Genomic DNA, 26531 nt, shown 5'->3' with positions numbered 1-26531 from the left:
TCTCTGCCCCTCCCCTGCTCATGCTCCCTCTCTCTCTCTCTCTCTCTCAAAATCAAATAAACATCAAAATAAATAATTAATTTTTTTAAATGTTTTTATTTATTTTTGAGACAAAGAGAGACAGACCATGAGCAGAGGAGGGGCAGAGAGAGAGGGAGACAGAATCCAAAGCAGGCTCCAGGGGCCGAGCTGTCAGCACAGAGCCCGACGCAGGGCTCGAGCTCACGGACTGCGAGATCATGACTTGAGCCGAAGTCGCACACCTAACCGACTGAGCGACCCAGGCGTCCCATAAAATAAATAAAAATTTAAAAAAGAAAAGAAAATGTGCTTATTTATCAAGTGCCGGTGGGGGACAAATGGTCCCACAAAACAAACATAAGTGAATAAATACAGTGGGGTGCTCAGTGTACCCATCTCCCTTGACTCTACTTAAAGGGCTAAAAATCCTAAAGCTTGGAAGCACAAACTTAAATAACCACTTCTCGAGAACGGTTTCCAGAAGTCATAGTTTCCGTGAGTTCTAAGTAGTGCCAATCGGAAACAAAGCAACCACACAAAGAATCAGCCTGGTCTTTTTAAAGCCTACAGCTTGTCACCTGTGAAAGGAGACTGGTGGGTAGGATGTTGCCTGAGATCTCCCCTGGCTTCAATGGTGTATGAAAGATCACTTAGAATCCTAGCGATACTTTCAATGTCAGTCATAATAATTTGTTTATCTTCACTGAGTTTTTCTTCCCCATTCTGATCATATTATAATAACATGTTTGGACTGAACTGACCACCAAGATCACCTTGAGAAGCTCATTAAACTTTCTAATGAAATGTCAGACACTTCTACAGATATATCGTTAATACTTCCAAGTAAATAACAATGTCTTCACAGGTCACAGACTACTTAAATTACTCAGTGAAACATTGCCAAGCAAGGCCGACATTTTATTTAATAATGCACATATTGACACTTACAATCAAAGCCAGTTCACCTTTTTAACACGTCATTAATCTTAAATCCACCTACCCATACATTTATTCAAGCCTCCCTCCGTTAACTCAGTTAACTGTTAACTCTGTTTTCCTTTCTCCCTTCTTTCCTGCCCTGAGGAATTTAGAGTGTGTCAGTGCCTCAGGTGTGGCAGATAAGAGCCACCTTGATGAAAACTAGCCAGCAATATGATAGAAGCCACAACAGACAGCCCTATGCCACCTGGGATGGGAACACATGAGAAAGTCAATGAATTTACATGGGAGGAGTCTGCAAAGTCATCAGGAGGTGTCTTTCAAAGATTTGGCCTGAATGGTGTCTGACCGTGGGGGGGAAAGTATTTGTGAGCCAAGGAACCTACAGACATTTGTAATGGGTTCTACATTTTCACAAAGCTGCGAAATTCGTATTTAGATCAATTTTCGCATTTGGATTCATATTTGGATTTGGATCAGTTTCCCAAAAGGCCAATCTCAAGTGAGTTCTATCTAATATCTAAATACTTTTATGTATTTACATCTGGTAACAACTTACATATGGTGACAATACATATGTGTATATATTTATTTATGCACATGCATTAATGCCTAACGTATACATGTAGCAAAAAATGAGAATATTTTGAAAGATAAGAGTGACACAAAATTGGGCTTTTGTGCAGTCTAACTTTCTACGGTGAGGAGCATACAGTGTAACAAGAACTACTCCTACATAGCTACCAATTCACCTTCGTCCTGTTTAGGTGGAGGATTCAGACACTTTGAATTACTAGGAATTTTATATATCCAGAGTGTCTGACCCCCAAGGCTTTGGAGAAAAAGAGACTTTTTGTGATAAAACTGACAGAATGGAGATTCTGATTCACTGTTGCCAGACAATGCACTCAGCTTGCTTTTGAAAGGAAGCAGAGTATTTACCATTTTGTGGCAAAATCAATGGGCAGCTTCTGAAGGATGGAAGAAAAGGATGTTTACAAAAAATCTAACAGAACCAACGCAACTAAGACACTGATGCAAATGTAGCCTTAGAATTTATTATAGTCACTCTTTTTTAGAAGGAAATCTTTAGACCCTTAATTAAAAAGTAAGATGTTTTGGTAGATGTTTTTAATATTAATGATGATTCAAATGATAAGGATTTTAAACTTACACATAAAAAGAAAAAAAGTATAATACAAAAAAGATAGATTTTTATAGCCAATTAAGGAAACTTAACTGTCTTAAAAAAAAAACTTGCTTCTGACACTGCTGAAAAAACAAAGTTCTATGTCTGCTTACATAAGGGTTGTCCTATGTTCTGTTGACTCATAAGACATTTAACTTGAAATGATACATTAATAATCTTCAGTTCTATGTCTAGGGGTGTATTTAATGGTGCAACATAATGAAAGCCTAGAAGCTGCTCCAATAGCAGTTTTCAATAAAAATTCCAAATAGTTTAAGAACCAATACAAGGTTTAATATTCCATCCCCCAGAATGTTGGTTCTGAAAGGAGAAACATAATCACCTCTCCTCCTCCAAAATAGAGGTGTACTCCAGGAGGACTCAGGGAAGGTATTCTTTAGTTGCTTATTAAAAACTTCCCGGTATCATGTACTACATTAGAAACTGGGGATGAAGAGACAATAGGTATGTGCCCCTCCCTGCCGTAGACAAATGCAATGCAGTGTGATAACTTTTAAGATATGAGAAATGCTGAACTGTGCCAGAGCACAGGGAAGGGGGCAATAATCTAGCTCTAAGAGTACAGGGATGAAGCAAAGTTTTCTACAAAAGTTGAAGGAGAAACACACAGTTATGGTGACAATACTTTGTCTCATTTGAGCAAAAACATAAAAAAAGGAAAATTCCTCTCAAATAAGATATGAAACACCTAAGGATAATTTGGGGCATAAAAAGAGTTTCCAGACTGAACAAGAACTTACAATTTCGTCATACTGAATAAAGGTATACACCACCCAGTGAAAAGAAAGAATTAAGTATCTAAGAGAAAACAACTACAGTTTTCTCTTTCTTTGTATATATAACCATGGACTCAGTTTTGTTCTTATCTGTTGCCTAGGGCATGGTAACGTGGCCCTAACTGCAACAGTTGCCAAGAGGTTAGTTAATGGAGCTGTCGGTATACGTTTCCTGCTAAACTCACTTATTGTACTACCAAATGAAGGACTGGGGGAATGGGCATTGGCAGACACACGTCTGCTTCCATCACACTATCTTATTTTAAATTCTACTTATTGGTGACCAAGGGAGGCAGTGAGCGACAGGCAATGGGTAAGTAGTATATATACACAAAGAGTACAATACATAAATTATGTATTCTGAAATCTTAAAAATGTCTGAAATGTATGAAACTTTGATTGTCCACAAAAACTAGTTTCAGTATATAGCCTAAGAAATAAAACTTCTCCTAAGCAAACTGCCTTTCAGTGGCCAAATATCCAACTCTTACTACACAAGAAAGGACTATTTTTTTTTCTTTTTTAATGGTAAAATAATTCAAAATGCATTATTAGTACAGTCATTTTGATATGAAAACTTATTCCTCGAACCTGAAAAATATTAAAACCTTATTTCAAATACAATATAAATAGATCATTGAAAATCTTAAATTCCTTTTTTTTACCTCTTAAAAATCAAAATAGTTTTTTTTAATTAATATAGCAAATTCATATATCAGGTAAGTTTGGATTATGAAGAAAAGTTATAAAATTTTGTTACACTTGTTTAGAAAACAAAAAGGGTAAGTGTAATTTCCTTGAAAACCCAAAATAGCTGTTCTCTGTTATGTTACAGGGGATGTAATCTCATCTAGAAAATAAGAAATCAAAGGGAATAGGAGAGGTGTAACATCCAACATGACAGAGACAGCTTTATGAAGAAGAATACAAAAAAGAGGTTCATTTTCTCACAGCTGGAGCAAGAATAGTGAGCTTAGACAATGCATGCCTGCATGTGATATGCAGAAAGATTAAAAGAGACAGTTGTCTAGGTGGTTAGTTTCACATTTATGTCCAAGTCGATAGTCATGGGAGTGGAAGAACACTAGGAAGGAGAAAAACGTCGTAAAAGGAGAGGGAAAATGGAGTGCCTAATTCCTTCTCTACTGTCTTCTAGCTCTCTGAAATTAAGCAATGTGGACAGTCTCTAGAATTTAGTTTTCCTTATCTCTTTCTTCCATTTCAGAATGTGTTCTGCTTGACTTCCGGACTGTGCAAAGTGAAATCATGTGTATAAAAGGGCTTGCTTGCCACCAAGAGGTGCAATTACACGTGTAAAATGCTAGCTACAGGAGAACTGATGACAGTGGCAGTTTTGACTCCTTCTTTGGTGAGATATTTTTATTGTAAAAATGTATAAAAAGCTGGCAATAGTCAACAAGTGGTTACTGAATATCAACTATATGATGGGCACTAAGTTCCTAAATAGTTGTGATAGTGGTGATACAAGATGAGGAGGAGGAGGGAAATTTTAAAACAAGGCAGTCATACAGCAGGAGACTGAGGACATACATGCTTTCGAGCACAGGTTCCCAAATTGGATCTTATTTCTTAACATCGCAGATGCCTTATTTCCCGTGATTATAAAATTATTTAAATCCTTACTATAATATCACCACGTCCATTGATTGCTTTGGCTATCTAGCATTCGGTTCTAACAGCACATCCAAATCTAGTGTTGCAGAACTTTCTCTTGCTTAAAGCAAACCATTTAATCAGTCCTGCTCTTTCTTGGCCAATAAGAGTACCTGAGACCCAAGATAGCTATAGAACACCCACTCTACAGATGCCCTCAGAATATACTTTTAGTGTTCCAATGCTTAATCTTTGAGATTTCCCTTCTTGACCTTTCTGAGTTACCAAGTGAACACATCCCCTAACATTTCTGTGAACTCTTCATCTAAAACAGAATCCCTTCTACCTACACTGAAGAAATGCAGATGGCCAAGCCTCAGGTCACCAGCACTGACACTGAATCTCTAAACATTATTCAAGAGTCTGTCTATTAAAGCTCCCCAAATGATCCTCAGTAACACTGAGTAGCATTTGTGAATCACTTATTAAGTGCCTTTCTATTCAAAGTATTGCGCATGCACTGGCTGTATTGACATCTCTTGGGAACTTGTTAGAAATGCAGAATACAGATCCTGCTCTTAATCAGTATCTGCATTTTTACAAGATCCCCAGGTGCTTCTCATGTATCTTGAAGTTTCAGAATCATGGAGGAAGACACCTAGTTAAAAAAAATGTTTTGGGTAAGAAAGGGATTAGAAGTCATTGCTAAATTTAAATAGGGCATAATGCATAGTTTTAGAAGGTTTTTAATGTATAAAAATGTTTCTATGAACTAACTCATTCGTAATTTCCTGATTCCAGTTTTATGTTATTAAAATGGACCATGGTAGGTTAAGAAATCTATTTTTTAGGGAAATGGAAAATGATAATGGAAATGGAAGTTTCTCTCACCTGGGGCTAGAAACATTCTTGGAACATAGGTCTCAATGAATGAGGGAGCACATTAATTGCCCCATCTAGTGTTGCTTTGTGCAACATTCAGAAATAAGGTGGAAAAGGCCCCACTATCATTTTGAGGGCCCACATACGGTAGGTTCAATCTATTTCAACAATATTAATATTTTTATTTTAGTGCAGAGCACAAAAAGTTTCTCTGCGCTAATGATTCACTAAGTTTCCCTGAGGTTGAAAGAAACGTATGATGTTATAGCTACATTCACTCCTGTGAATAAACTTTTCACAGGAGTGGGAAGGAGGGGGAAAAAAAAGAAGGAGCAAAAGGTGAAGTGTTTCACTTGATGGTTGAAACTACATTGAAAAGAGGTAGAGAGTTTTTCAAACTTCAATTAGGCTTAGTGCAAAAAATGTTGAAACCCTGAACTTAGTAACTTGAATTCACAGTCTAAACTCTAGTTAAAGGCTGAGAGTATTAGCTCTTGTGTTGGTCTGGTTTCAAACCCCAACTCCACGACTGACTGTGGGACTTTTACCTCTCTATTCCTTAATTTGTTCATGTAAAAACTATGGATGATGGTGCTAAAAGGGACTTTAATAAGATTTTGTTCACATGTTGGTCAGTCTTTACTCGTGTTTATTTAAATTAATTTTTTAAGGGCCTTTGCAGAATCAGTGTCACATGATGGAGATTTTCTAGGAACCATAGAACCACAGATCATGACTGATCCAATTCTGTGAACCAGAGGTCATTACATTAAAAAACAAAACAGGGGCACCTGAGTGGCTCAGTCAGTTAAGCATCCAACTTAATAAAATGTTCCATTCTTGCCTGTTTTTTTTTAAATGCCTAAGCGGTTTACCTGAAATATACAAAATGCTAGATCATATATAAGAGTTTGTAATAGAGCTAATCCCATCTAACTAAAGGGCAGAAATGTGACTCATTCATGGACAAATAAAGTGTTCATTCCCCTGGCCATGGTGAGTGTCCATAGAATTATTCAGAATCTTCTCTGGGATTTTTTTGCTGGTACAATCTGAAAGAACTATCTCGTTTGGCTATTGTTTTCTAAACTGGTGGGATGTTAATTGAATGGCTCTTGGTCTTCTCATCTACCATATGGAGAGAGACATCTGGAGAGATGGAATGAGACTGTCTAAAAGTTAGAGAGGTAGAGTAATGTCTTACCTTATTGTTTTCATTTAGGAGACATAAGGAGGGATTTTTTGTTTGTTTAGAACCATTTCATAAGGAAATATTGGTACACAGCATTGCTTATTGATGAATTAATTTTACCTCAGAACTCAGTGACAGCAATTATAATGATAATAAGTTTCCAATGTTAAGAGCTAAATATGTGCTAAATGTCTTATGTGCAGTTTTCTCATGTACTAAACGAATATTCTGAGGTACATAAAAAAGATAAACAATGTTTACAAGAAACACGAAATTAAGAAATCACACTCTCTCCTTCACTTGAAGCAGCACATTAGAGAACAATGGCTATTCCCCTTCTGGAAAAGAGAAACAGTGACCCACTTGCCTCCGAGGGCACATGTCACACAATTTCAACTGAGAATCATTTCTAAAATGGCAGACAATTTTAGATGTAGCATATAGCTAATATTCTGATGTAATAAACTAGAATTAGGCAGAATTAATTGATTGTAGCAATAAATAAAATAAAATATAAGTTAGATAGTAATCTCCCATAAAAAGCAGTTCTGGCTTACTTCTGAAATGCTAAGAAAAAAATATGTGTCTTCAAAATGGAAAGCTCACTGATGTAGCTGTATCTTACAGTGGACATTTTCAGATTATTTTTCTGTGTATTATGCTTTGGCTCTATAACATTGGCTGCCCCAATGCTCTCTTATAACACGTACTTACAGCATTGATTTAGACACTAAAAATACATACATGCTTTATAAGTAAGTTGGCCTGGAATTAAATTCAGCCACAATCATCAAAATTAATTGTTTTCTTTAAATCAGTAAATAGTTAATAGTTAATAACCTTTCACTTAGAAGGGAATGTTTGCAATATCAACTTTTTTTAGGTTTTCTTTCTTGGTTGTGAATAAAATAGCCATAAATTCTAGTCCTTTTATTTCTTTCAAAAGTCACCTCTTCAATGAATTCGGTGTCCACCAGACCTGAGTATTACCCTTATCTTCCCCCCTTACAAGATTTTATTGTAAAATGCTTATTTCAATATATTTATTATGTTTTTGTGTGGGTTTTGTAATTATTAATGTATCATTATATATTATACTGAAAAATGTTATGTTACTAAATTCTGTTCTTTATATTCCTCATAGACAAAGATTGTTTTGTCTATAGACAAAGATCTTTGTCATAGACAAAGATAATTTAAATGTAATAATATTTATTATATCCTTCAGGAATCTAGCACAAAGTTGGGACAATGTTAGGAATTAAGCTGTTTATCTTAGAAATGAAAATATAAATAAATCTTAGATGTGCATCTAAATTAACAATATTAGAGTATTTCCATAGACAGATTTTTGTGTAATAAAATGTTTGCTCTTTCCCTGTTAAAAAACTGCCCAAGACTTGCAACTATTAAATGTTCTCTCCTTGCTTGCTATCAAAAAAAACAAAAATGCCTAGGCTGTTTACCTGAAATATACAAAATGCTATAAATGGTGGACTGGTTTGAAATGTATCAAATTCACATCCACCTACAATCTCAGAATGTGACCATATTTGAAAAGAGGGCCTTTGCACATGTAATTAAGTTAAAACCAAGTTATACTACATTATGGTAGGGCCTAAATTTGGTAACTGGTATTCGTATAAGAAGAAGAGAGAACACATAAAGAGAACACACATAGAGAAAGTCATATGAAGGCAAGAAGCTGAGATTCTTGACAGGCCAGAGAATGGGAAGGATTTCCTCTGGAGGCACAAGAAACTAGAAAGAGGCAAGGAAGAATTACTTCCTGGAACCTTCAGAAGGAGCAAGCCCCTGCCGCACTTTGATTTCAGAACTGATTTTAGAACGTCTAGCCTTCAGAATTGTAAAGAAAGTAACTTTCTATTGTTTTAAACCAGCCAGTTTGTGGTACTTTATCACAGTAGCCCTAGGACCTAATGGGGATGGTTAAACTTTACATACTAGGTACAAACAAAACTAGCCAGAATAACCAGTCACCACAATTGTTCAGAACTAATCACTTAAAACAAGGTAAATCAGCAGGAATAAGGTGAAAGGTTGTAATGGAATTATTTGAAAACATCTCAGGCATGTCCTGGACTCAGTATATATTTGACTCAAACTTTACACCTATTCATCTGCAGGCAGCCATGAGAATCCATTTGCAGAATGATGACCCTGAAGCACTCTGTCACATTATGAAAGAACCCATCTTCTTCACTTGAATGTGTTTACTGAGGCAAGAAGATGGAATAATTTGTTTTAGAGAGATTTACAGCCATAAGAGTTGAACCAAAATGGGTTTTCTTCTTAAAACTTACTAGATATTTCTCTAGATCAGTGGTTACTGACCTTTATTATTTTTCTCTGAGCCATGGACTCCCTCTGAGAATCTAAACCCTTTCCTTTGAGAAACACACATATGTATCTATACTTTTTTTCTGTTATCTTAGAATTTCAGCATGGTAAGAGACTCTCTGATATCAATCTTTATATTTTACAGGATCTCTAAGCATCGCTATTGTAGAGAATAGCAAATTAGGGAACCCAACTCCAATCTCCAAATTTGGAGATAATGTCCAGTGTTTATTCAACTCATTTAATCTACTGGTGCTAAGAACAGTCTTAAGTGTGGTCTTAATTTATTTTCATTGCACAGAGTCTTGGCCCTGTGTTTTCTGTGTGTTAAAAATTGTGAATTATAGGGGTGCCTAGGTGACTCAAGTCTGTTAAGTGTCTAACTTGATTTCGGCTCAGGTTATAATCTCATGATTCCTGAGTTTGAACCCTATGTCAGACTCTGCACTGACAGCACAGAGCCTACTTGGGATTCTCTCTCTCTCTCTCTCTTTCTTTCTCTGACCCTCCCCTGCTAGCATTCTCTCTCTCAAAATAAAGAAAGATTAAAAAAAATTACAATAAAAATGTTAAGTCTAATATTTTAGGGAAGGTAGGATTCTAACTTCAAAAAGTTATCATCTAATTGAGGAAATAATCCAGAGAAAAGCAAAATTAAAATAACATTATAAAGATAGGTAAAATGACATTTATACACACAAGATATCGTAACATACACATATGTATAACTGAACGGTTTGTCAGTGGTACTTACCTCAAGTACTCAAAACCCTTTAGTGATGGTCTGCCATATACTAAACCTGGTTATCATGTACTCTAAACCTTTATTAAGAAAGGTTGTTAATAACACAGGCTACCAAATTTTAGAACGCTGTTCTGACAATGTGAAAGTTACAGTGTTAAACCCATATCTCTAAAGAAAACTTAAAGAAAACAAATTAGAAATAAAACAAACCAATTCCCTCCATTTCTAAAATTCATTATAGCTCCAGGGCAGACATGACTTGGGCTTTGCTCATCAAACATGATTCCTGCAATATATGTGTAGACAGAAATTTGTTACATGAGAAAACAGTATAGATGTTATCCGTTGCCTCATGCACAAGAGATAGATAGGGCTGTGTGATTCCAGAGTCTGCAGGGATGGGAGCATCAAGCTGGCTGGCAGCTTCCTGGTCTTGGGAGAGACAGCCTGGCCTTAACACAACCAGTTCTGGGGTATACTGTGGTATTTCCTAAGGTTCAGCCTATAAGCTATGTATTCAGTTCTCCTAACAATTTTGTATGATCTCTGTATGAGTTAACAAATCCTTTTTGTTTTAGCAGAGAATTATTTTTGTCAAGGCTGAGAACAGCAACTGGCACACTGCATCTAAAATCACATGTTCTATTTCTCATATGCCTGGATATGTCCGTGGCTATTTGGAATTCTTTGGAAATCTACAGATTGGTCAGTGACTTGACCTATGGCAAGAATTTTCTCCCAGTCACTTATAACAACAGCAATAAACCAAATGTAAAAAGAGATTAAATCAGTTATTAGTAGGAGCTAGAGGAGTCATATTAGTAATTTGGAGTCAGGTTAAACTTTACGAGCCATGCAATAAATAGATGAGCAAAAGAATTGAGAAACTAGAAAGAAAAAAAAAATAGAGCCATGAAAAATAGTGAGAGGGAAAGCCTGCCACTGAAAAAAGGTAGATTTGACAAATTTCTGATCTACATACCTGGGCAGAGTGTGGCCCACTTTTATGGTTCTTGAATTTCGTTATTATTTTTAGTTTGATTACTTATTTCATCCTTACCTTGAACCGTCCTGAATGAGTCTCAGGAAAATAATCATAAGAATCGGTCTTAAAACAAACCACTATAAAAAATAGTGCTGGGGGGTTGAGGGAGGGGCATCTTTCTCCCTACTTCTCTCCTTCCTTTATTTTTTCTCTCCCCTCCCTTCCCTTTTATCTCCATCTACTAATTAGATTCAGACTATGTTTTGATACCAATCTAAATCAAATATTACCAACTATATATTCCTGTAAAAAGTCCTGGAGATAATCAGACTCACACATTTCATTAAGGGGTTTCAATTAATCAAAGATGCATACCATAATGTCTAATTTGTCCAATATTTCAATATCTACATATGATCCTACTCATTCTTTGAGACTTTCTTATATCTAGGACCATTATAGATAAACTTACTTTATCCTAGGGGGTAAAATGAGGAATTTTTAAAAAACATTGGAAAGAATAGTGAAGACAGCATATTTTGAAAGTGCAAAGTCAAAGAGGCTTCTAAGCTTTGGAGTCCATGAGATTATCTCTATCACATGATAATGCACTTATCATATATATGGAAGTCAGAGAAGGCAGGCTGACTTTTTTGTTCCTTTGTTTCATTTTTGGCTCAAATGTTTTCATACATATCTTTTTAAAATATTTATTTATTTTTGAGAGACACAGAGAGAAACAAAGCAGGAGCAGGGAAGGTGCAGAGAGAGAGGAGGACACAGAATCCCAAGCAGGCTACAAGCTCTGAGCTATCAGCACAGAGACTGATGCGGGGCTCAAACTCACAAACTGAGAGATCATGACCTGAGCCAAAGTCAAACACTTAACTGAGCTACCCAGGCACTCCTGGTGCAAATTTTCATATTTGCTCCAATCATATAAAAATAACCAAATACAAAATGAAAAATCAGTGATTGCATGCATAAAAATTGATTGCATAAGAGACATCAAAACCAGATAATCTAAAAACCGCCAACAAACAAAAGTCCAGGACCAGATGCTTCACAGGTGAATTCTACCAAACATTTAGTTTTTAGAGTTAATACCTATTCTTCTTAAACTATTCCAAAATATAGAGGAAGGAAAACTTCCAAATTCATTCTCTGAAGCCAGCATTACCCTGATACCAAAATCAGACAAAGACACTACAAAAAACAAACTATAAGACAATGTTGCTGATGAACAGATGCAAAAATTCTCAACAAAATATTAGCAAAAATAATTCAAAAATACATTAAAAAGATCATTCAATAAAGTGGAATTTATTCCATGGATGCAAGAGCAGTTCAATATTCACAAATAAGTCAATGTAATATATCACATTAACAAGAGGAAGAACAGGGGTCCCTTCGTGGCTCAGTCAGTTATACATCCAACTTCGTCTCAGGTCATCATCTCACAGTTCATGGGTTTGAGCCCCACATCCGGCTCTGTACTGACAGCTCACAGCCTGGAGCCTGCTTCAGATTCTGTGTCTCCCTCTCTCTCTGCCCCTCCCCTGCTCATGATCTGTTTCTCTCTCTCTCTCTCTCTCTCTCTCTCTCTCTCTCTCTCTCTCTCAAAGTAAACATTAAAAAAAATTTAAAGTAGAGGGGCGCCTGGGTGGCTCAGTCAGTTAAGTGTCTGTGAGTTCGAGCCCCGTGTCGGGCTCTGGGCTGATGGCCCAGAGCCTGGAGCCTGGTTCTGATTCTGTGTCTCCCTCTCTCTCTGCTCCTCCCCCATTCATGCTCTGCCTCTCTCTGTCTCAAAAATAAATAAACATTAAAAAAAAAAAAATTAAAAAAAATAAATAAATAAAGTAGGGATAAAAACCATATGACCATCTCAATAGGTGCAGAAAAAGCATTTGACAAAGTGCAACATCCGTTTACGATAAAAACCAACAAAGAAGGCTCAGTGGGGGAAAAAAAAACAATGTAATAAAGGCCATATATGAAAAATCCACAGGTAATATTATATATACTCAAAGGTGAAAAACTAAGAGTTCTTCTGCTATATCAGGAGTAAGACAATGAGGTCTACTATCACCACTTTTATTTAACATAGAACCTGAAGTCTTAGCTGCAACAATCAGTCAAGAAAAATAAATAAAATGCATCCAAACTGGTAAGAAAAAAGTCAAACTGTCATATTTCCAGATGATACGATAATATGTAGAAAATCCTAATGATTACACCTAAAAACTCCCTAGAACTGATAAATGAATTCAGTAAGGTTGCAGGATATAAAATCAATGTATTGAAGTTTGTTGTATTTCCACACACTAATAACGAAGCAGAAGAAAGAGAAATCAAGAAAAATATCCCATTCATAATTACACCAAGAAGAATAAATTATCTAGGATTAATTTAACCAAGGAGGTAATAGACCTACATTAAGAAAACCATATTAAGTTTTAACTTAATATATTAAGAAAACTATAACATACTGATGAAAGAAATTGAAGATTACAAAACAAATGGAAAGATATACCATGCTCATGGATTGAAAAAAAATTAATATTGTTAAAAATACCATAATACTCAAAACAATCTACAGATTTAATGCAATCCCTATCAAAATAGGAATAGCTTTTTTCACAGAGCTAGAAAAAATAACCTAAAATTTGTATGGAACCACAAAAAAACCCTGAATAGCCAAAACAATCTTGAGAAAGAAGAACAGAACTAGAAGTATTACAGTCCCAAATTTCAAGATATAGTACAAGGTTATAGTAATCAAAACAGTATATTACCAACACGAAAATAGACACATAAATCCATGAAACAGAATAGAGGGCCCAGAAATAAATCCATGCTTCTATGGTTAATTAATCTATGACACAGGAGTCAAGAATATACAATGGGGAAAAGATAGTCTTTTCAAAAAATAGTGTTGGGGAAACTGGACAGCCACATGCGGGAAAAAAAAAAAAGAAAGAAAAGAAAAGAAAAGAAAAGAAAAGAAAAGAAAAGAAAAGAAAAGAAAGAAAAGAAAAGAAAAGAAAAGAAAAGAAAAGAAAAGAAAAGAAAAGAAAAGAAAAGAAAAGAAAAGAAAAGAAAAGGAAAGAGAAAAAAAAACTGGACCACTCTCTTACACCATACACAAAAATAAGCTTAAAATGAATTAAAGACCTAAATGTGACACCTAAAACAATAAAAATCTGAAAACAAACAAACAAACAAACACATATTGGGCAGTAATTTCTTTGATATCACCCTTAGCAAGATGTTTATGGATATGTCTTCTCAGGCAAGGGAAACAAAAGCAAAAATAAACTATTAGGACTACATCAAATTAAAAAAAAAAAAGCTTTTGAATAGCAAAGGAAACCATCAAGAAAACAAAAATGCAACCTGCTGAATGGGAGAAGATATTTGCAAATTATATATCCAATGAGGGATTAATATCCAAAATATACTAGAGACATTTTAACTAAGAACTAAGACATTTTAACACCAAAAAAAAAAAAAACCAAAAAAACATAGGGTTAAAAAAATTAGCAGGGCACCTAAATATGCATTTCTCCATAGAGCTGGCCAACAGATACCTAAAAAATGCTCAACATCACTAATCATCAGAAAAATGCAAATCACAACCACAATGAGATATCACCTCACACCTGTTAGGCTGGCTGGTATTGAAAAGACAAGAAATAACAAGTGTTGGTGAGGATGCGGAGAAAAGAGAATCTTCATGTACTTTTGGTGGGGATGTAAATTGCTACAATCACTGAAGAAAACAGTATGGAAGTGCCAAAAATAGAATTACCATATGATCCAATAATTACAGTACTTGGTACTTACTCAAAGAAAACAAAACTACTAACTTAAAAAGATATATGCACTCATGTCTACGACATATGTTTTTTGTAGCATTATTACAATAGCCAATGTATGGAAGCAACCTAACTGTACACCCATAGATGAAGGATAAAGAAGATGTGTATACATATACAATGGAATGCTACTCAGCTATAAAAAGGAATGAGACCTTACCATAGGTGGACCTAGAGTATATTATGGTAACTGAAATAAGTAAGTAAGAGAAAATCAAATACCGTATGATTTAACATATATGAAGAATCTCAAAAGGAGTTTCCACCATTTATTAATTCCTACTGTGGTAATTTCATACAAAGAAATACACTGGGGGAATAGATGTGACTTGAATGTCCCATGCAAGAGAACATAAGCAGAAAAGCAGGTCATAACTTAAAACTTTCTGCCTCACACAGCATTTGCTTTTTCTAAAATCTGAGTATTTTTCCTCCTCCAAGGGATATATTAAGTCTTAAAACCCAAATACCTAGGTGGTAATGTATAAATGTCTTTTAATAGTTGCCTTCACATAATGGGAAAAAAAATGTTGATCATTCTTTAATAATTTTCAAAAGTCCCTTGTTCTACTGAAACTTCCCCAAAACCCTCACTCAGAAGTTCTCTGGGGACTTCAAGCTTCTTCCAGAAATGTCTTTATACCTGTATTGTTTCCCTCACCTCTTTATATTTTGTTTAATTAATTCTTGTTTGATTTTTTTCTTGCTTTTCAACTAAAAATCTTCCAGGCAGCTGTCCGTATATGGGTCAATCATTTTGTTTAGTCTCTACACACAATGATCATTTGTCAAAATAATAAGCCTAAAATTTCAAGGAATTCATAGAAAGGAGTCAAATTTAAAAATTTCAATTGATGATATATGTTCACCATTAGGTTTCATTAGGGAAGTCAAAAACTGTCTCTACTTGTAATCAGATCATCTTGCAGATTTTCAATCTGATGAAAGTGAGTAGTAAATTTCATTTCAAAGCTTATATTTAGTAGATATTACTCCTGTGAAGTTGTATTTGTTTTAGAATTATTCTAGCCTATACATTTAGAAAATTAACATCATACTATAAAGGTATCCTCCAGAAAAAAATATTTCATTCATTCTTCATATATATTTGTTATGAATAATTTATAGATTGATTTTAAAACTGATTTCTTCTTATAGTCTAGACTTAAAAAAATTATCTAAGATTTAAAGTTAACTGATGAAGCTTAGTGATCTAAATTAACCTATAATCCTTTCATTATCATACAACTGTGTTCATGTGGTTCGTATGTGTATTTGTGCATGCACAGGCAAATGTTCTTTATTTCCTGTTTTAATATTGACTTTAATGTTGTTTTAAACATTCCCCTTTTCTTAAATAATCCCGGAACTGTTTGACTGGACTAATATGACCCTCTCACTGAGTTCCAGTGAACAAGACATTATCCAGTACACTCAGCATTCCGGGGTAACTCTGGTCTACTGATACTTTCCACTATAAATAGGAAATCGAGATTTAGCCCTCAGGGAAACCATTATCAAGTCCCTTCCATCTTAAGTTTCTTAAGAACACTCAGAAGTAAAACTCATTAGAAAGAAATGAAAATACAATAGAATCATCAGAAAGCCATTTAAAATCTGTCTTGCTTTCCTTTCTTCTGTACATTTTTCACACACCTGTTAAGCCACTTTAATGTCATAATCAGAGTACTGATGATAAATGCTTGATACCAAAACATTTGTAAAGTTTATTTTTTAAACTTGATATCAAGATGGAAAACATTTAGGAATAATGTGAATAATGTATCTCATCTTTGTTCAAATGTCTCAAAAAATAAAGGAAGGAATAGATGAATGAATGAACAAGGGAATTAAAAAAGATAGAGATTAGGAAAATCTAGAGTGATTATTTTGGGATTCAAACTAAACCATAATTAGTGAGACTGATCAAAGAAAATGTATTATTAATTAGTCATGGTTTAAGAGTCTTAATTAACTAACTGTATTCAAGAAAATGGAAATAAAAAGGTAGAAATAGAAATGTGATGGAGGAACTGTAGAAAATAAAGTGGTTGTATAACAAGACAGAGAATCAGAAGAAAAAAAAATACAGTATTTTATAGGGTCCTTATACTTTGAAGGCTATAGCGAAAGCTGTTCCAGCCTATTTCTGTTAAACTTTATGTTACTTGAAGATTACCCTAAATAAATTTTTCATTCTAGATTAACTCTTCCTTGCAAGAAGGCAATTTCTAGCTAGTCTTCTTCTTCACCCCCTCTGATGTCATTTGGTGTATAAATTTATGAAATGAAAATTAATTTGTAATAGTAGTCCAAGCAAAATATAATTAGAAGGAAAATGAAATAGGGAGGCATGAACTAATAACATTATCAAATACAGATAGAAGTAGGGATTATCTACTCTTTGAAATTCTTAACCTTACAATTCCTTTCCATTCACACATAAGTGTGGGACCCAAGGAATTTAACAAAAATCCCCTACCCCTGGACAAGCAGAGCAAGACTAATTCCATTTTGTGCTACACCCACCATCTCATGTATAACCCCCACATGACCTCCTTATTGTTTAAGACACTCCCCCACCCTAGACAAGCTGAGCACACCCTTACTGGAAACCAGCTCATATAGGCATTCGGAACCCCTAACCACCAAAGAATGTAAACCCTGCCTTTTGCCCGCCAAACTTGAGCGCCAATTCTCAAACCCCGCCTTTTGCCTGCCAAACTTGCGTGCCAATTCTGACCAGAGTGATAGGCTAGTTCAAACAGTTACTATAGGGTAAATGGTAATTCAATTGGCTACCTGCATGTGGACTGACATGACTATGCAACTTTCTGTGTGTGTTACAATCTCATTGGCCATTGGTCCCTATAAAACTGCTATGCCTCTTAACCTAGGGATCCAAGTCCCTGCTCCACTGTGTCGGGTATACTTGGGCCCAAGCTCGAGCTTGCAAATAAACCCTCGCGCGTTTGCATCGGTATCGGCTCCTTGGTGGTCTCTCGGATTCGAAATCGGGGGCATTACTATAAGGTCAAATTTGCATGTGATCAATACTCCAAAACTTGTGGTGAAACTATATGTGGGTTTGTCTTTTTTTTTTTTTTTTTTTGATTTATAGAATTTCCCTGAAATACATCTTACCTCATTCTGGAGATCTCGGATCATTTTGCTCTTTCTTTCCATTTCAGTCTTTAAAAAATTAATCTGAAAATGAATAAAATATTATGTAAGAACATTTCAAACTCATTTCTATGGATTTGTCCATTTATTTTCATGATTTTTGAAGCATAATACAATGATTATTTCTTTATAAAGAAATACTGAAAAAGAACAAAGGATTAAAATTTTGATTAACCAAACTCTCATTGCCCAATTCATACATATATCCATTGATCATAAAAAAGCCTTTTCTCATGTAGTAAAAGATTCATTATTTTTAATTAAGAAACTGTGCATATTAGAACTGTGATTCTCTAACTATTTAAACCTGAATAAAAAAAAATGTGGTCCTTTAAAAAAACAAAACAAAACAAACAACAAAAAGCCAGATTCTAGGGTTGCGCCTAGAAATCTCCACTCATAAAACACTCTCCAGGTAATTTTCATCAGTGGCAGGTTAGAAAGCAATTGCATGGTGATATTTCTGATCTCAAAAACACGGAATGTTATAATACTACATCAAAGAAACCATGTTTCCTTCCGAATGTGATATTGTTGGGATATGTGATCTTAGGTCAGTTGTCCAAGCCATGTTTGCATAAACATAGCACCTTTTCTCCCTGAGCATATCTGCCTGAGTATTTTGAAAACAAAGTCAGTATAGCATAGTTTTAAAATTTGAGACTTTATAGCCATTGAGCATTCACTATGATAAAAAGTAACTTTATGATAGTGGATGAAATATTTAATTTCTCCAATTTTTTATTTCCTCGTAGTCACATTTTTTAAAAAAGCAACAGGACACAGATAAAATTAATTTCACTACTATATTTTATTTAATTCAATATATTCAAGATATCATTTTGACATGTCATGGATTAATGATATAATTGACATTAGAGTTTGCAGTACATCTTTAAAATGCACTGTATGGTTTACACTAACAGCATATCTCAATTTGGACCAGCCATTTTATAATGCTCAGCAGTCTTATGTACATAGTGGGACAACATAGTCTTAGAGGATCCCTGAAGTAATACAAAAGAGACTGGTAATGTGCATTATCTACAGAGATAGACTGAATCAGTACAAATCAAGTTTAGGAGTAAAATGAATTTTCACTATATATACAGATTTAAAAAAGAAAAAAAAACAGTTCTGACACATTTCAGACATAAACAAATGATCAAGAAGTCGTATGTAAAATGTCTCTGGGCCCAACCTTAAGAATAAACAAATGTAAATATTTAGTTAAACTTCCTTCAAATCATGTAAAAAAAAAAATTACACCTGAAAGGGCGGGCCTACGCCAGCCGACTCCATCTTGTTCTGTGTTCTCCACCTTGAGTGACTATGTCCCCGACATGACCCCTTTTCCGGGAAAATCGCAGAAACCTCAGACCTCGCTTCCTCCCCTTGAGTAACCTCCCGCTCACCCGTTCAAACTTCCTGATCAAAACACGCCCAGCGACCTGCATAACAGGACTCTGACCCTTCCCCAGCCAATCGGCCGAGGCCACGACCCTTCCCCAGCCAATCGGCTGCCCCTAGACCCCTATAAAACCTTTGTGCTTTTGAAACTCGCTCTCTCTCCCTGGTATCTCACTGCTGCGTCGGTGCAGGTAGGGGACTGAGCTCCAGCTAGCTCGAATAAAGGCTCTTTTGCTTTTGCATCGGACTCGGCTCCCTAGTGGTCTTTGGGGATCACGAATTCTGGGCATAACAACACCTACTATTAAAGTCCTACCTAATTTTTCTTCCTTCCCTGTCTCCAGAAGTAACCACTACCCTGAAGTTGATGTGTATTTGTCTTGTTCATGTTTTTGTACATTTTGCTTTTGTCTGTTGTGTAAACCCATACAACAGATGATAACACTCTCTTCTGGCTTGTGTAGGGGTTCTTGTACCATTCCTTCAAATGGTAATAGAAATCTAAACCAATTTTGAATGGTCAAGCTGCATATAAAACAAGCAGAAGCTTGAGAACTACCATGATCGTTATCTTGGTCGTAATAATTTTCAGGGCAAATTTGAACTATGAAGATACTGACAGCAACCTGAATACATGAGTCACACTCTTTGTCCCTTTAAGAAGGTAATTTGATTTGGTTGGTAAAGCAAAGGAATCAATGGAGGACTTAATGCCATTCAAAATTAGATATGAATGCAGGGGCGCCTGGGGGGCTCAGCTGGTTAAGTGTCTGACTTCAGCTCAGATCACAATCCTGTGGTCAATGAGATCAAAGCCTCATCTCTGGCTCTGTGCTGACAGCTCAGAGCCTGGAGCCTGCCTCAGATTCAGAATCTGAATTCTTCAGATTCTCTGCATCTCCCCTGCTCAGGCTGTCTCTCTCTGGCTCTCAAAAATAAATAAACATTAAAAAAAATTAAAAAACGAAAGATATGTATGCAGAGCAATAGTGTATGCCCCAATAAACAGCTTTTGCACCAATTTTTACTGCTTCATACTGTCTCAGCCTATTGGTAACCAATCTTGTGGCTGGACCGGCCTTTGTGGTTCTTAGTATGACTGCAAGACACCCTCATCAATATCATCAGGAAACTGAAAATTTCAAAAACAAAAAAAAATAAAAAATAAAGGTATTGCTTACAAGTTCTGGAAATTACAAGTTACACCTGGGCCACACAGTGAAGCCTTAGGTAGAAAGAGCCAGGGAGAGCACAGGCCTGAGGTTATGCTTTTTTATTGGGGTGGAGGGTAGGTGAATTTAAAACATAAGAATGGAAATTTAAAACAATGGAAGAGAACAAACAAGCAGCCCCAAAGGTCAATTACTGAAATCAACCAAGATCTTCAAAACAAAGGAAGCTGGGGGTTTTTAGGAGCTTTAAGTCTGGGAGGGGGAGGGCCTGGCCTTGCTCTTTATCTAGTGATGTGGCTGGCACCTCTGTGTTTATTTCAGATAGCCATCTTTGAAGTGGATGCCTCTGCAATCAAAGCTTAAGTGAGCACTCCCATTACAAAAAAAAAAGCCAACTGTTAGGGCTTACTTTAGAGCCTAAACACTTTATAAGCACTAGAAAAATCTGATATATTACAGATTTGTCTTTAAGTCATGAACTACAAAAAGCACTCTTACTTATATTGGGCACCTCACTGGCTCAGTCAGTAGAGCACAGACTCTTGATCTTGGGGTCCTGAGTTCAAGGCCCATGTTGGGCATGAAGCCTACTAAAAATAAGATAAAATAAAAATCTAAAAATTAAGCCATCTTGTTTATATTAATAACCTATTCCTTCATGGACCTCAACTTTTCCCAAATCCTCATATTTTGATATTATTCAATATGTTTTCTATAATTAACAACTTAAAAAAATAATTATCTTATTTTTACATACAAACACATGACATGGCATTTTCTCACACATTACTTCAAAACAACCTTAAGAAGTAGCTAGACCAGGTTTTGTTTTGTTTTGTTTTGCTTTGTTTTGTTTTGTTTTAAGTAAACTCTATGCCCACTGTGGGGCTCAAACTCCAGACCCTGGGATCAAGAGTCTTATGCTCTACAGACTGAGCCAGCCCAGTGCCCCAGTTTTCATTATAATCTTAATTAAAGTTAGTTTTATTAATAAAGAATATAATTATTTAAATGTGAAACAAGGACAGAGAATCTTGAGAAGTCAGTGTTCAATATTCAAGAGCTAAAATATATTCAGAATATTCAAAAAGTATTAGTATTTTGAAACCATTGATCTCGAATCCCAGCAGGTTTTAACATCCCTGGAAAAAATAAGCATTCTCAAGAGATAGCTATGAATTTAATTCTCAGAAACAGAAAATATCATTTATTTACTTTGAACAAAGAATATAAGAACATAGCAATTCTTTATTCTTAATGAGAGTCAAAGCTAGAAGCTAATTTTTGCCTTTAAACTAATTATGTCTCACTTAGGGCAAGTTAGGCATAAAAATTAACAAGAGTAGTGAAATGCATCCAATGAGCATTAATATATTTAATTACTCTGGTTACAGAGAATGAGAGCTCATTCTTCCTTGCTGTCTATTAAGACTTTTAGGAGGAACATAGTTTGAAAGATAAGCTATTCCATTATTTGCTCAGGGATAATAAAAAATATTCTTAAAAAGTACTTTAAAATAGCATTAGATCATGACAGCTCTACTGTTTCTTCAGTTTAATTTTTCATAAATTTATCTTCTTTCATATTTTTGTGATTTAAGCTTATTTAAGTTTCATGAGATTTTATTATGGACTTATCAAATGGTATATTTGAAACATCTTTTGCATAAAACATACAACCTGCTATTTTTATGGAAAAAGGCATAGTTACTAGATATCTAATCAAGGGTAGCACATAAGATTATCAGCTCTTAAATCTAAAATAGCACAACGTTTGCAGAAGCAAATCCAGTTCTTCCCCTGTATTTGAGAGTGAACAATTATCTTTATCTCTCCTTATCATCCAGGCTTCAATTACACCAACAGTCTAACAGAGAAAATAAATATTATTCACACCCCCCCCCAAAATGCTTAAAAATACAAACTAGTTAAATTCTTAGTCAACTTAGAATTTTCAAAGAGGGAGAATAAGCACAAAGCATTCTTTCTGAGATGACCACAATTTGGAAGAGGTACTATGAAATCTGTCTTCTAGATCCCATCAGATGCACATTAATAAAATAATCGTTGTTTTAATACGTGTATCTCAATCCCATATTTGTCAAGATTGTGGTCATCTCTTTCCTGACTCTGGGTTAAAGCATATTAGTTATTCAATTGCCAGCACAGAAGAATTCCTCCTGGTGACATGCTTTTCAAAAACGAAGTAACCAACACAGAGCCCATAGCCCGAGCCACCCCTTTGTATTGGCATGCTCTCACAGGCCAGTCCACTCACTATACACCTGCCCTGATCACCCCAGGGGCAGGTACAGGTAAGCATTCCTTACATCCCAGAGACTGCTGAAGTCATTCACACTGACTCCTCGTAGTGCTGCTTACACCTTCTCACCCATTCCTTCCCACAGAACCCACAATAAAGACTCTTGCCCACAGTTCCCTCTGCCTCATGACCTACCCAAGTACTTCGATGGGTGGTCACCAGTCCCATGGCATGTCATCCGTCTTGGGAATTGTGAGAAATAAACTATCCTCTCAATGGTAGTCATTTCCTGATCTGTTGGCCTAACTGCACCTTAAACTTTCCATTAACATACTATATTTTAAAATAGACTCGGGTCCTAGAAGCAAGATAAAAGGCTCATTAACCACCATAAATGGTACATAAGGTGATTCTGGAGAATACAGTAGAAATCCAGTGAGAATATCTGGAGAGAAGTTTGATTCTCAAGCCTAGGGGCGTGTCAGAATCACCTGTGGAGTTGATTCAACAGGAAGAATATGGCTCCGCCCCTGAGAGATTCCTGCTAAGTGGATGAGAGGTAGGGATCTATACAGCTTAACTCAGCTCAAGGTCAGTTGTAGGCCACAAGTCAGGAGCCATTGGTATGGGGCTGACACCAGCACTTTTGTCCTACTCTTGACCTCTGTTTTCATTCATAAATGAGGGTTGGGATTTAGAAGACCCCTAACAATCAAATACAACAAAACTCTTCCCTTGAAATGAATGCTGACCAAGTATTTTTATGATTTTGGTGACCGAATTTTCCTTATTGTATTGTTATTTTTTACAGGAGTGTTTGTTCCATGGTGATTTGGGGAAGAAAAAAAAAAAAATCTCCTAGCACCAAAGCAAAGGACACAAAGAAGAAACATACTTACAGTAGCTTGTTGTTTTTCTGCTTTCTCAGATGTCTCTTTAAGTTGATTTTGCAGGACCTCCTGGAGAGACTTCATTTGTTCTCTAGCAGAAAATAGAGAGCAAAAGAGAAACACAATTCTATTATTTCCTATGTACATTATGAAAGGAGGTTTTGGTGTCTACATACATTTAGGAAACTGATAACTAGAACTGTATATAGAGACATGATTAAGCATACAGGATGTATCTAAGGATTCTAGTAATAAAGTTTTCTCTCCCATACAAGTACTAAAAGCAAGCTGTATTTAAAGAAAATCGCCTTGCTATTGTGTCTGATAAAAATCCCACTGAGTGAATCATCTGTGAGCTGCATAATGTGTTAAATCAAATCAATATAATAATTAGAGTTGAAAAGCTAATTTTAGTGACAGCATGCCAGGGTATGAACATGCTGGTTAGGAAAAAAAAAAGTTGCCACAGACTTGCAGATAGGATAAAATTACAACTCCCTGTGGATGCTTCTAATTGATTAATTCTAAGACAGTGTACTTTAGACATGCTTTATAAGGCCTGGGACTTTTTATAAAAACAAAGAGAAAAGAGACTTATTTCGGACTTGCCTCATTTATTGGGGATAATAAAAGAAATACATGTCTTTCATGTATTACACATTTGTCTCAAGCTCACTACTACGCATGGATGTTGCCTCACTTGTTAAAAATATAAACATTTCCATAATTACGCATTCCTCTCAAGGGTTTAAGATTTACTCATATGGCAAATCATACTATCTTTCTGTGCCTTCATTTTATTACCTAAGCTACCACTTCAAAAAATTCTGATAGCAGATAAAGGTTAGTGTGTGTGTGTGTGTGTGTGTGTGTGTGTGTGTGTGTGTGTGTGTGCGTGCGTGTGTTTTATTCTGGCTACAGGAATAAACTCCTTCAAAGCAATAGCAACAGCCAAACAGAAACCTTTCCCAGCCTTACCAGCAGGACTCAAACTAATTTAAAATTCCCATTCTCATGGCAAAAGACTACCCACCCCTGCAACCTTTGCGTGTAACCACACTACAGAGACCAGAGATAAGACTGTACCATCTTAGACCCATTTTCTTCATCTATAAAATGGGAACACTAATAGAGCTACCTCATGGGTTTATAGTGACATTTAGATGACACAATGTAGGCAAAATGCTTAGCACAAAGACTAGAAAATAATCATTTAATAAATATGAGATCTCTGTCATAACCTCCAGCAGTACTCTGGGTCCCTAAGCTCATTCTTTGACCATCTCATCTTGCACACCCGTGGACCGTTCTTTCATCCAATGGGATTTAATGACGCTCCTAGATTTCTTACTTTAGAAACTCTTAGGTCTCAGTCTCAATTTCAGGAATATCAATGAGAGTCCATAGGATTTTTAAAATCAATCTGGACTTCATTTGTCAAAGTACAATATAACTGAAACATGTTGTAAAATAGTTATGGTCACGTTGGTTCTTAGACAATTACTGTTCACCTGGGGGAAGCTTGTAACATGCTGGTGCTTAGAGTGGATTTAAGTCTCAGCTCCCATTCCTTCCTCTAACAGGTAGCATTGATCAGGATTGTTTCATATATGAACATTTAAAATTGGGGCTTCCGTTATTGTTTCTACTATCTTCCACAAAGACCATTTGTGGCATAATATAATAGAATAGAAATATCTATATATATTGTGGGCTTCCAATGCATCAGGCACTCACTCTTAGAAGGTTCACATCAAACTATGACATAATACTACAGGCAGAAAACTGATACGGAGAAAGGTAGTGAAATTGTGTTCTAGAACCTATGTGTTCAAACCCTGGAGTCATTACACTACCTCTGTGGAGACAGAAAAAGAGGAGGGAAAGAACAAAGGGAGGGAGGGAGGGAGAGAGGGATGGAGGGAAGAACGAGGGCAGAAAGGGTCTACATGCTATCCCTAACACTCAGATCATTAATAAGCACTGAATGAAAATACAAACTATTATATTTCCAACTGTTAAAAAAATTATACTAAAATTTTACAATGATTAATTATATTTTTATCATTTTTAAATTTAAAAAGTTTTTAAGTTTTTTATCATTTTTAATCAATTTTTAAATATTTAAAAAATAAATATTTTTTATCATTTAACTTTTTATCATTTTTAAATATTTAAAAATTAAAAATATCTTTGAATTTTAAATGATACATACATTTTAAAATTATAAAATATATTTTATAAAAATAAAAATGAGTATCTATGTATATTCAAAAATTCCCACATACTGACATCTATAGGCAATGTAGGGAGTAAAACAAAATTAAAAGGTTAAAGCACTTTCTGCTGTTAACAAACACTGGAGAAGGTAGAGGACTCTACACATTTTCTCACATCAAAGAAAGCTATCAGAACGGTAAAGTTGATCTTTTGAACCTTCTGAATATCTCCATCTCCTCTTTCACCTTCCAGACTTATCTCTACACATTCCCACTGCTCCTGTGCTTTAGCGAGCCCCAAGTCTCTGCCTCACAGCCTTGGAAAGTTACACTCCTATGAGAGAGGACTCCTGACTTGCTCATGGGCAGGCCTCCTCCACCAACTATCACTGCTACTCCAGGGTTTTACCCAACTATCGCTGCTACTCTAGGGTCCTATCTGGACCAGCTGTTTCATACACCTCCAATGTCAAATTATAAATATGAAAACACACCAAAATCACACTACAGGAAGGCATTTTTTTTACAACTTGTATCGTAAAAACATCTCAGATGGAGAACTTGCTGCTGCCCCATGTATCATTTTTGTTTTCAGAGAACACGATTCTGTACGATGCTTTGGAACAGAGAGTCCAAAACTGCCTTCTTAGAATCTCCACCCACCAACCACCATAGAGAATAAAATGTATTATTACTTTTTCTAAGGCAGTTTTCAGACACTTTAGGTTACCCTCCAACCCCCCAAGTCTCCACATTGTAAGTACACACTCTCTCCTTATATGGTATGGTTT

At 35.7% G+C, this 26531-nt stretch overlaps 1 protein-coding gene across 5 annotated transcripts in view; it reads right to left on the bottom strand.

Moving 5' to 3' along the window:
- LUZP2 (leucine zipper protein 2) overlaps positions 1 to 26531 on the bottom strand; it is a 500147-nt gene that overhangs the window by 233921 nt on the left and 239695 nt on the right. For all 5 annotated transcript variants that reach the window (XM_023239657.2, XM_023239656.2, XM_023239654.2 and 2 more), the window contains exons 4-5: positions 23531 to 23612; positions 17748 to 17810 (exon numbers count right to left, since the gene is read on the bottom strand). In XM_023239657.2, coding sequence (XP_023095425.1) covers positions 17748 to 17810; positions 23531 to 23612 — 145 coding nt within the window. The remainder of the gene's footprint in view (positions 1 to 17747; positions 17811 to 23530; positions 23613 to 26531) is intronic.

The sequence above is a fragment of the Felis catus genome, chromosome D1 (genome assembly GCF_018350175.1).
Source record: "Felis catus isolate Fca126 chromosome D1, F.catus_Fca126_mat1.0, whole genome shotgun sequence".
Taxonomy (NCBI): Eukaryota; Metazoa; Chordata; class Mammalia; order Carnivora; family Felidae; genus Felis; species Felis catus.
The sequence above is the reverse complement of the archived record's forward strand: the minus strand, read 5'-3'. Positions and strand labels throughout refer to the sequence as shown.